This window comes from Lissotriton vulgaris, unplaced genomic scaffold, assembly GCF_964263255.1.
Source record: "Lissotriton vulgaris unplaced genomic scaffold, aLisVul1.2 SCAFFOLD_375, whole genome shotgun sequence".
Taxonomy (NCBI): domain Eukaryota; kingdom Metazoa; phylum Chordata; class Amphibia; order Caudata; family Salamandridae; genus Lissotriton; species Lissotriton vulgaris.
This window is the reverse complement of record NW_028244278.1, coordinates 604,025-616,522: the sequence shown is the minus strand read 5'-3', so window position 1 is coordinate 616,522 and position 12,498 is coordinate 604,025. Positions and strand designations below refer to the sequence as shown.

Genomic DNA, 12,498 nt, shown 5'->3' with positions numbered 1-12,498 from the left:
ACCTGGCAGAGACCTTAGACAAGAAACGTTTTGCACTTGGCAGGGACTGTAGGAAACTGAATTTTGTTGCAGTACCCTCCTCTGCTCTCAGGATGCCCTGAACAAAAGAGGGTGAATCTGGCTCCCATCGCAGGAGAGGAAGCCAACTCCTTTGTCTAGGGCCTCCTCGGCACTTTAATAGGCAGAAAAAGTAGGTAATCAGGCAGGCTTGCCACCTCCTGGCTTGTACCACCCCTAAGGTGAGCTACAGTGAGGCGTACACAATTTTTCGGAAGTAGCTTTTTTGTGATGGGATTCTTAGGAATTTTGGTACACAGTTATGCCCATTTCCACCAGGAAATGGTCATATAGGGGGTCTAGTGACCTCAAGATTCAGTAACCCATTGGCTACTATCCTACACTGCCTTAATGCCCCTAAATTCAGTATTTAGTGGAGCCCATAGAACCAGAGAGGCTGATACTGGTGACCAAAGAAGAGAGGACACTGAAGAGCCGAAAAAGCAGCGCTGAGAGTAGAAGCAGCTGACCTGGTGCCAACCCTGCCAGCCTATACTCTTCCCTCAATGAAATGTGCTCAAAAGTTGACTCTTCCTGCATCTGTTAACTTCAGAAAACTGGGAGGGCTGCCTGCCTTAAATAAAGACACAAGACCTCCAGTGGACAGTGAACCAGTTCTCCTGAACCCTGCAGGAACTCCGAAGCAAGGACTCTGAAGCCTTCGGAACCACCAAAATCCGACACCGGAAGCAGCCACTGAACTCTTCACCCCTGGCTCGAGTTGAAGTTTGTTAACGATGGCAAAAAGTCCCCCATCCCTCCAGAGATAGTCAAGCGTGGTTTCACTCCTCTTGTACTCTGTGGCGTCGAAAGCAGCCTCTGCACACAGGCCCCCTCATCTGTGACTGCTGCCGGTGTGTAAACCAGATGCCTAAAGTCCGCTCTGCGTCCGTTGCTTGCGGGCCTTGGAGAAGAGGACACCAGGTGTCCATACGTCCCGAGCATTGCAAGACATGAACCCTCATGTGGGTTCAACCCGACTGGCCTTCCCACCAGAGGCTATGGCCTATTTTCAGTGACCGATCTCTAAAAAACCCTTTTGGGCTCCCAATGCTGTTTTACAGCCTGCACTCAGCCGCCGGTGGTGTACTGTTGATGCTGCCTTGTACCTTGCCCACCATTCAACTCCTGCAGGTTGATCCCATAAGCCGCTGTACTATACCTGTTTGCAAAACTCGTTTTTTCTTCAAAAGGATAACATTCCAGAACTCAAAAATTCACTAAGTGTCCACTTTTAGAACTAAAAAGAATTCCTATTTAAAAACACACTTACCTGAAAGATTTTTCTCTGATGCCTAAACGTATATAAAGATTCTTGCTATTTTTATAAATTGGTGTGGATCTCCTTCTTGAGTCGTCTTATTTGTTGATCATTGTGTATATTTGCAAATGTTTTGCATTCCTTTGTGATAAGCCTAAGACTGATCGATCGAACTACCCCCTAATAGAGCACTTTGGGATTGCACAGCAAGCCCCTGTCCACTCATAAGGAAACCCCTGGACCATTTACATAATATATCAGATTTTTTGATATATCACATATAGAGCCGGCTTCCTACATTTCCTAATGTGGTCCTGAATCCCTATTGTGGTGGCAGCCTTTCCCCAAACTAAGTATACAGGAGGTCACTGGAATACAGGATGGCCTCATGCCCTTGCAGTCTACTCTCCTTTTCTCTATCTAACCTTCACTACATCTTCTCATTTCTCTCACCCACAAAAAAAAGCACAGAATCATCTCACTGCCTTGGCAGACGTAAGGGCACTCTGGCCAGCAAGTAGTTCATTCCTACAGCTAAACCCGCTTAATACGCACCCACAATCTGGAAGTTCCTGCAGATTAAAGCCCTATTGAAATACCCGAATCATTGTACCACTCAACCAAGTATGTCCATGTGCCCAATACAACAGTATCAGCAGCTTCTTCTTGGAATTGAGAAACTAGATCAAGAGCACCAAACTACTACAGCCTCACTGTGACTGACACATTCTGCACATAGACTGTCTGGAGAAAACACTCCGTCACTAACCTCAAAGACGCCCTCACCATTCGTTAGATTATTCTCCCATCTAATACTGGAGAAGTCATTACTTTTTTTCTCAAGATTAAACATAGATCTTCCTATCCATCCCTGTAGGTCACTCGCACCTCTCCTCAAGATCAACACCTAGACTATCCTCCTATCTATCCCTGGAGGAGCAATAAAACCTCGTCTCAAGATTAACACCTAGACCATCCTCATATCCATCACTGTAGAGGAACTCACACTTCAACTCGAGATACACGTAGACCATCCTCTCAATCCTCACTGGAGGAGCTCTCACACCGCTCCTCAAGATCTACATGTAGACCATCCTCGCATCCATCTCTAGAGGAGCACTTGCACCTCACCTCAAAATCAAAATGTAGACCCTCCTCACACCCATTACTGGAGGAGCACTGACAGCTCAACTCAAGATCAAGACCATCCTCCCCTTTATCACTGCTGAAGCACTCTCACTTCACTTCAAGGTACACCCACCTAGAGGAGACCATCCTCTAATCCATCACTTGAGCTCCAGTACCTCTCCTCAGCACTGATGCCTGATTGAGACCAGGCCTGCTTCAAAACTGCCCCAAGCCTGAGACCTCTAATCATCTAATCATCTGGCCTTTATTGGGGGAAAAGAAAACATAGCAGTCGTTTAGCTAATACTGCCTTCTGAAAGTAGACTCTACCAAAAATCTGTTTATCCCTCTCTCCTACTCCAGCAACCAAATCCAGCTCCAGACCCACATGCAAGTGCATGCATTGATTGACCTACAGCTTTTCATGAAACTTGAGCATTATCAGCTCAGTCTTGTATCTGAAAAGACATGCAGGCATGGCAGAAACACCTTGCTTGTAGCCATCTTGAAGTCTTCTTTGTGCCCCCATTATCCTTCAGGCCACTGTATAACACATATTCTAAGGAGCATTAACTGGCTGCTACTCTAGGCCTGCATCATCTTGAGAAGCTGCTTCACATACAAATCCTGGGAGGGGCCTGCAGTGAAGAGGAATCCTTTGAAGTCAAATGTCCTCTGTAATCCAACAATCAAAGGCCATCAGCGTCTTTGTTCTCCTGGACATGCTGCAGATCCTGGCTCTCTATCTTATCTAGTTCAATTGCCGTTTTTGGTGCCATGTACTTGAACTTTAATCTGCTCGCTATCTGAGATTGTCTGGTGTGTCCGTGTAGTGCTTTCTTGCTCTCTTGCTAGGTTGAAAACACCTCCACCGAATGGTCTAATCAGTCACCTATCCTAGCCCTGTTTATGCTTCTATTTTTTTCTAGTTACTTCTCCTTCCTCTTTCTATTATTGTCTTTAGAATGAAGTGATGCATTTGGGTATGCTGTGCGTAATTTTTCACTTCTGGATTACTGTTTCTCAGGTCTTGAAGGTGTTGACTGGTGTTGGCAATAGCCAGCTGGAAGGATCTGCCAAATCGTACACCCTCAGCCATTCGGATGCTCAGGTGATGAGGGAGATCTTCGCCAGCATCGGCTCTGCAGCCAGCATTGGTTCCGATAACCTACTCGCCGTGATTCCAGCTGCCGTCAAGACGATGTTGACCACCCCTGGGTAAGAGCAGGTGACACTCCTGTCGATAGAATACCAATTGTGTGTTTGGTTTCCGGGTGTTCAGTCTTTTACTTATAGTTCATTGACTGTTCCTCACACATTCCTCGCTTGAACTTGAGAAAATTAAATACAAACAATCTTGCTGCAAAATGTGATGTTTCTTTTTGTGAAAGCTGATCCTAGAGCATAGTTGTACTCTTTAGACTGGCAAGCTGTCTTTAGACTGGAAGAAGTGATAACACTATTTGCTAGCTTCATTATCGACCTGTACTGTCAGAACATATTTGACTTGGACCACTAAGGGCATTGGAGGCTAAATGAAGTGAGTTGCCTGTTAAAAGTTTGATGCATTCTTTACTGTGGCCACTGAGAGGGGATGAAATGACCTGTTAGATAATGTTTTCTGCTTCTCAGTCCATTGCGTCTACCGAGGGTAGAAGAGGAGGGCTGCCAATTAAGTCCTTCCTGCTCTCTCTGTTGCACCCACAGAGGATAAATGAAGTGACCGCAGGGTAGGAACTACCCTCCCTCTCATTCCGCTGAATGTAAATTAAGTGAGCTGGCCGAGAAAAACTTTCTTTACTATAATTCTTCTGAAGGCAGATGAAGTGGGCCACTGGATGAGTAATGTATTCGCTCTCGTTCAACTTAGGGTAGATGAAGTAAGACTCCTGATACAAACTTTCTTCCCTGTCCTCGTACTGATAGTGGACAAAGTCAGCCGCTGATTAGGAACTTTTTCCCCTCATTGTCCTGAAGGCAGATGAAGTGATCTGAATGATATTGGGGGTACAAGGTGTGGTGCAGCGGCTAGGGCAGCTGACTTCGGAGCACAGGGGTCACGGTACGATCCCAGCTCCGGCGGCAGCTCAGCTCAACACCGTTGACTCTGGGCAATAACTCACTTAATTTCCACAACGGCCCCCAGCGCCTTGAGACCCATAAGGGTGAGTAGTTGCGCTATATAACAGGCTTACATATATTTTTTTTTACCTACAAGGAAGATCCATCCCTCTCGTTGTACTGCAGGCAAATAAAGTGAGCTCCCCCGGTAAGAACTTCTTCCCTGCCATTGCACTGAGGGTAGATGAGGTGACACACTGGGTAAGAATTTCCTTTCCTATTATTATACTGAGGGTATTTGAAGCCGCCAGGCAAGAACTTCCTTACCTGCCGTTGTACTGAGGGGGATGTGAAATGACCCACTGGCTGAGAACTTCCTGTTTGAGGCATGTTTGGCTGTCGATACACATGCTCTGAATACACCTGCCATCTAGTGTTGGGCCCAGATGTGGGCAAGCTGCTTTTCTTCAAAGTGGTCTTTTGAGTCTCAAGGTATTGTGACTCCTCCTCTTGTTGGCAATGTGCATGGGCATCGACTCCATTATTAGATACATTTTTTCCCACCATCTGGTTCCTGCGTGTGCTCCGGCTTGACACAGTCAGTGCTCTTCTCGAACTTCACAGTTCCTCTTCTTCTGTCAGTAATCTTTTCCATTCACTTTCCTTGAACTACCGTCTTCGGTCAACATCTGGACTCCATCACTCTGTGCGACTCTCCAGTCGTCCTCATCCTCTCTAGGGGGCCCCGTATCTCCTCCTCTGCTTCTCGACATGCCTTGACTGTGATGGAACCGATACCCTTCAGATACTGTCTTCGCTGTCACATGAAATACTCCTGGACCAATCTCCACCAGGTCTGTAACCTCTGCCACTCGACCGAGCAGGGCAAAGCTGTCTGAAGCTCCTTCGGCTCTATAAAGACTCACCTCGACTATTGGGCACGTCACCTCAAGATGTCTCGTAGGAACGGAGACGACACCCCAGATCGCTTCAGCACCCAGGACCTCGTGGGGCATCACCATGCGCTGCCATTGGCAGCTGACGAGGCATTTTCGTCTGCTGCCGGTTTCGGTTTGGAAATTGAAACCTTCCGCCAGCACAGATGGTTGTGAGTAGGGCTCCCCCTTCCCTCGACATCGCTTGCATATCGAGCAGCCCTCTGTGAAAGAGTGTGCAGCCTCTCTAGACCCACAGAGCACAGCATCTAGACCATCACGTTCTTTGTGCCATGGTCTGCACCAAACCTCTGTCTTAAATGCAATAGGTGGCCTCATCTTGACGCCGAAGAAACCCCAGAGACTGCTTCTTTGGCATTGCTCGGTCCTGTCTCTGCACTGACTCACCCATTGGAGCCAAAGCCCTTGGTGTCTAAGCCGAAATAGATACTGGTCTTGAAGTCTTCAGAGTTAGCCACGAAATCCTCAGTGCTGATAACCGTCGGACTAGTCCTACGAAAACTGCAGGATGAGATATATCCATATAAATAAAAATGTAAATGTTCATTTGTTCAAAATCTCAAATCTCCAAAAGTTCTTCACCGATTGCTTTGAAATTTTGACACACCGTTGGATTTGATTAAGCACGTGTTTTTATATACACAACGTTTGATTCCAATACGCACGTGTCCAATACGCACATGTTTTTAATCAAAATCCCGAACAGACCCTGTCGATTTGTTTGCTGTGCAACAACAAAGGACTCTTAGAGACAATAGTCTACATATATTAGGATGGACATTTTGTGTCAGGATGGCAGACTGGGAAGTGAATGGAGGAAGGGGGGAGGAGTTGGTTCAGTTTGCGGTTCTATTACATGTTATATATTAAGGATGCGTCCAATATCTACCATCTGTACTGATTGTTTCTGTTATATCAACTGATGTGATATGATTTAAATATGTAAAAAATGGATATCGGGAAAAACTGGTTAACAAGCAGCAAAAAGGAAAATACCTTGAGTACTTGCTATGATACATGTACTACTAACTGTGGTTTTCAATAAAGTTTGTTATAAAAAAAAAATGTCAAAACTCCGGGCCAAGCTTTAGAATTGTGCGGTTTAGATCTAGACACGGATTGTTTCTCACATGGACAATTATATGTTACGTGTTCTAGAGTCGGCAAACCAGACAATATCTATATCTGCACCCACAATGGAACAACAAAAACATATTACAAAAATGCGCTTACTCTTTGCTTTCTTTCCATTTCACCCGACTGAGCCACAGCAATTCGTGGCCGGGTTCATCTAGTATATACGTGATCAAGCCATTCTTTGGCGAAACGCGTTGTGAATAAACAGCACTTCCTGGATTTAGCGTCTACCAGAAGGAGTATTTGGTTTGTGTGTGTGTGTGTGTGTATATATATATATATATATATATATATATATATATATATATATAATATGTATGTGTGTATATATGTGTATATATGTATGTGTGTGTATATATGTGTATATATATATATATGTCTATATATATATATGTATATGTGTATATGTATATATATATATATATATGTTTTTCAGGCCTTATATAGTTAGGAATTGCGATTCTCATATTGCCATGACTAGAGAATCTGGATTTCATTAAAGACACGGAGGCTGACATTATGCATTATTCCGTTATTGCAGTCCAAGCAGCCGCTTACATCACAATATTAAAAGGTTCCAGAACACTAAAAGTTTTAGGGGTGTTATAGTTAGCTGGACATTTCACTCATACAAAACCATTGAAATTGCTCCTATATAGTTAGTTGTACTAACTATATTTTGCGCACCCGCAATTCACTGCTGATGATGTCATATATTATATCATTCATGACCTGGTCAGTGACATCACTGATGACATCATCCAGTGAATGTAGTTTGCTTCGTTATTTAAATATGCATTATATATATAGCAATTTGCATTGAAGAATGAGTGGATATATATAAATAAATATTTGGATGGAGGATTTAGTAGTAGTGTAATTAACTGTTTACTTGACCAATTTATAGTGTCTCACTAAATATAGTGGATAGTGACTAAACTGTGTGAATATCTGTATCACTTTGTCAGTTGTTGTGTAAACTGGTTCTACAGTTGGTTACTAGCTATGTGAAAGTCTATATTAGTTATAGATTAGTTAACTGCGTATTTGTATGGGAAAGTGAATGTGCGTGTGGTTCGGTGGGGGGTGTATGACTGCCCAAAGATGTTTGAATAGTTGAGTCAGTAGATATATGAAGTTAAAACTACATGTTCTAACAGTTGTTTGGGTGAGTGAATATCTTTATGGGTGTGGTGATGAGCAAATATATTTCTCAATGGTACATGTCCAACAAACTAGAAAAATAAAAGGCAGTGTATGTGTCAGTTGTTGTATATAAATAAGTGTACATAATACTCAATGATTGTGTGAGTGACTGTATGGATAACTGTATACTTGTAATAATGATTTTAAAATTCACTAAGTATGACTTACTATCTAAATGAATAGATGAAGTTGTGTTTGTATAAGTGTGTAGCTAAGTAAATATGTAAGAGTGAAGTAGTGTGGCTCACTGGTTAGAGGTGGCAGACCCGAGAGCAGAGGACGGCCCGGGACCAGGGTTCGATTCCCGGCGCGGCAGGTTTCTGGACCAGGGTCAGCGGACTCGATAATTCTCTCGCCTCGGTGCCCACTCTGATCAGCGATCACACTCGGCAACTCTGGGCATTAGCTTGCCTCATCTTCACTAACGGCCCCACCAGACCGCCGGGGATGCCTGGTCTCACCCTGGAGATACCCATTAAGGGACCATCTCTCAGGGAAGCCAGGAAGGGTTTCGCAGCGGTCGAAGCGCCTTGGGACCCTACGGGTAAGTAGTGCGCTATATAAAATGCCTATACATACATCCATTGTTTGCATAAGTGAGTAGGATGACTTCACATGTGAATAGGATGTGGGCTGGTGTGTAATGTTGATTTAGGTGTATAAGTATTTTTGATAGTGTTCTATTGTTCATTGACAGCATGTATGAGTGAATCTACAGGTAAGTGATTAGATGTGTGTATACATACACCTTGTGGAGAAGTGTGGCTCAATGGTTAGAGGCGGCAGACCCGGAAGCTGAGATCGGCCCGGGACCAGGGTTCGATTCCCAACGCGGCAGGGTCTTGGGTCAAAATGTCAGCGGGCCTGATAATTCTCGCCTCGGAGCCTACTCTAACCTTGGGTCCCACTCTGCAACTCTGGGCAATAGCTTGCTTAATCTTCACAACGGCCCCTTCAACGCCGGGGATGCCTGGTCTCACCTTGAGGGTGCCCAGAAGGGGCCATCTCACAGGGAAAGCCAGGACGGGTTCCCCAGCGGTATACAGCGCCGGGACGCCCGCGGTGTGGGCAGCTGTGCGCTTTACAAGTATACAACATTTTACATCTATGAATCACTGAGTGGGTTTTTAGATACTTGTATTGCTGTGTCAATGGATTCAAATATGATACTCTGTATTTTACAAAGAGTGATGAAAGATTTTACTAGTGTACGAAAAGGTGTATGTGATTGTCACGTGGATGGATCTTACTATCCCATTCAAGGACATCAAACCGAAACAGAGACCCAAAAATGCTCCTTGGTACTCACATGACCTGCGCATTCTTAAGAAAGAATGCAAAAGATTGGAACGGAAATGGTGCATCGATTATTCACAAACCAGCAAAGATGAATATCGGGCTGCCATAAAAAACTATAAAAACGACATAAAAAAGCTCAAGCAGCCTTCTACGAAAATTAAATAAACGAAGCAGCATCTAAACCCAAGGAGATATATCATATCGCGAAGAGCCTGCTCAAACTTCCCGACAAGCCGCCAGACCCTCTAACTGCTCAAACTCGCTGCAATGAACAGGCCGACTACTTCTTCAACAAAATAGCCACAATCTACTCATCCTTCCCCCTACCCCCTCACTTCCAAATAGAACGGAAGGACACCAGACCACCCCCACTTACCACCCTAGAAACCTTTCCACCACTGGAGCCTATCAGCCTGGAAACCATAATACTCCAGGTAAAGTCTCGATCCCCCAGTGACCCAGCCCCAGCTCATTTTCCCAGAGCAATTACCCCTACTATCCTGCCCACCATTCTGAACCTGATTAACAAGTCCCTCTCCTCAGGGCTTGTCCCCCCAAAATGGAAACAGGCAATAGTTAAGGCCCTCCTGAAAAAACCCAATTTAGATCAGATGAACCCGGGGAATTACCGCCCGATTTCCCTGCTACCTTGGATATCCAAAATCGCAGAAAAGCACTTCAATCAATCCCTCACAGAATTCCTGGAAGCAAATAAATTACTGGATACATCACAGACTGGGTTCCGGCCCATGCACTGAACAGAAACCGCTTTACTAGCTTTAACAGAGGGAGTAGAACGATCGTGGATCAGGGCGGCACTGCGGCCATTATCTTATTGGACCTCAGTGCCGCCTTCGACACTGTGAATCATGATATCTTGCTTCACAGAATTTCAGAACTAGGGATAACATCCACAGCAGCGGCCTGGCTACAATCATTTCTATCAGAGCGATCATTCCGAGTCTGCGAGGGCGATACCACCTCGCCCAGTAAACCACTCAGTTGTGGGGTCCCCCAGGGTTCGTCCCTAAGCCCCACACTGTTTAACATATACATGCACCCCCCTCGCAGAAATAATTCTCCCTTTCGGCGTCCAAGTCGTGTCCTACGCGGATGACACGCAACTGGTGGTTACCCTGACTCATCCCTCCTCATATCCAAGTGACTCCAGAGGTTGCATGGAAGCAGTATGTACCTGGATGAGCCAGTCCTACCTGAAACTAAACGGCGACAAGACAGAGCTAATGGTACTGAGTAACTCCCCACAAAAATCCATTGAGTCTCTGTGGCCACCAGCTCTAGGCCCAGCACCCCCAGCCAGGAACATCATCAAGAGCCTAGGAATCTGGTTAGACAGCGCATTATCTTTCGGACACCAGGCAACCAAATTATCTGCCACCTGCATGGGCATTATAAGACTCATCCGAAAAGTCCTGCCGCTCCTCCCTTTCAAAGCCAGACAGATCATGGTCCAGGGCCTAATCCTCTCCCGGCTGGACTTCGGAAATGCCCTTTATCTAGGAGCCCCCGAATCAACCCTGAAAAAACTCCAGTTGATTCAAAACTGCGCTGCCCGCACCCTCCTGCGCATTTCCCGCTGCCAATCAGTGAAATCTGAACTAAAAGTCCTCCACTGGCTGCCAGTAAAGGACAGAATCAATTTTAAAAGCATGTGCATTGCCCACCGTGCCTACTGGAGCAAGACCACTGACTCATTGTCAGTGAAATTGCTCTCCCACCCTCGCAGCTCCACCATTAAGTGAGGTGCCCCTGCCCCTGCACTCTTCAGTGTTGGTGATCGAGGCCCTCCTCCACCCGCAGGTTTCCCTGCGCCTCATCCCTGGTGGTCCAGTGGACCTCTGTCTCCTTTCTTTCTTTCTGCTCCTTCACTCGTTTTTCTCCCCTTTCTATCTTTCACCTTTCTGCACCTCTGCTCTTTTGCGCCTTATTTCTGCCCATTCTCCCTTTCTCTCCCTCTGCTCCTTCACTCGTTTTCACTCGTTTTTTTCCCCTTTCTATCTTTCACCTTTCTGCACCTCTGCTCTTTTGTGCCTTATTTCTGCCCATTTTCCCTTTCTCTCCCTCTGCTCCTTCACTCGTTTTCACTCGTTTTTTTTACCCTTTCTATCTTTCACCTTTCTGCTCTTTTCTGCATCTCTGCTCTTTTGTGCCTTATTTCTGCTTATTTTCCCTTTTTTCTTTATCTCTTCTTTCCTCCCTTTACCTTTCCCCGCCGCTGCAGCCCCTGCGGCCCCTCCCCCCCCCCCAAGCACGACCGGTCCAATCCAGCTCCCCTCCCCGCCTCCCAGCTGTCCAGCACTCCCCGACCCCTACTTAATGGCAGCTGCGGGCTGCGGGCGCGCCGCTGGTGCACCGAAGGCGCGTCAAAGGCAAGCACGTCTGGACCCGTCTGCAACCAGCACCAGGAACCCTGGACCTCCGCCCCGCCAACGCTACGACCCAGCAGCACTCCACGCACTCAACCCAGGCTGCAACAACAACTGCAAGCTAGCATCACCAGCCGACACCCATGGACCCTTCAGCTGTCACCGCTGCCGGCACACCTGCAGCACCGCCAAGAACACGGATCCAGCACAACCCGCCCACAAGAACACAACCGAACCGAAGACCCTGCAATGCATCCTCCTCAACGTCCGATCCCTCCACAAACACGCAACAGAAATCTGTGACCTCCTCGACAGCACCACCCCAGACGTAGCATTCTTCACCGAAACCTGGACCAACACCACCTCAGGACCGGACATCGCCATCGCCATCCCCCAAGGATACAAGATCTCCAGGAAGGACCGCCCCATCCACCCAGGAGGAGGAATCGCCATCGTCCACAAATCCAGCCTCCTCCTGAGCACACTCCCTGACGAGTCCACAGAACTGATGGAACACCTTCACTTCAAGATACTGGCCAGCCAAACCGCCGCCCTCCGAGGAACCATGATCTAGCGACCCCCTGGACCCCGCGGACCCTTCGCCAACTCCATCACGGACATTATCTCCCCGCAGGCCATCGCATCCACCAACTACACCCTGCTGGGAGACCTCAACTTCCACCTCGACAATCAACTGGACCCCAACACCCTCGACCCCCTCTTCACTACAGGAAACTCCATCACCTTCAGCCACACCACCAAACTCCCATGGACCGACCATCGTTGCGTCCACTTCACCTTCAGAACACCCACCATCCACAGACACCAGCACCTGCTTCCACAAAGAAACTGGACCAAAATCACCGATGACCAGCTCACCTCCTCACTCAACAACTCCACCCCAACCATCGCGGAAAATGACGACCCCAACACCGCAGCCCGAACCCTGCATAGATGGATCTCGGACAGCACCAACACCATAGCCCCCCTCAAGAAAAACAATACC

General features: G+C 46.7%; 1 protein-coding gene across 1 annotated transcript in view; it reads left to right on the top strand.

Moving 5' to 3' along the window:
- Positions 1-12,498, top strand: part of CUL9 (cullin 9) — a 443,484-nt gene that overhangs the window by 117,399 nt on the left and 313,587 nt on the right. The window contains exon 10 of the mRNA XM_086948773.1: positions 3,474-3,664. Coding sequence (XP_086804899.1) covers positions 3,474-3,664 — 191 coding nt within the window. The remainder of the gene's footprint in view (positions 1-3,473; positions 3,665-12,498) is intronic.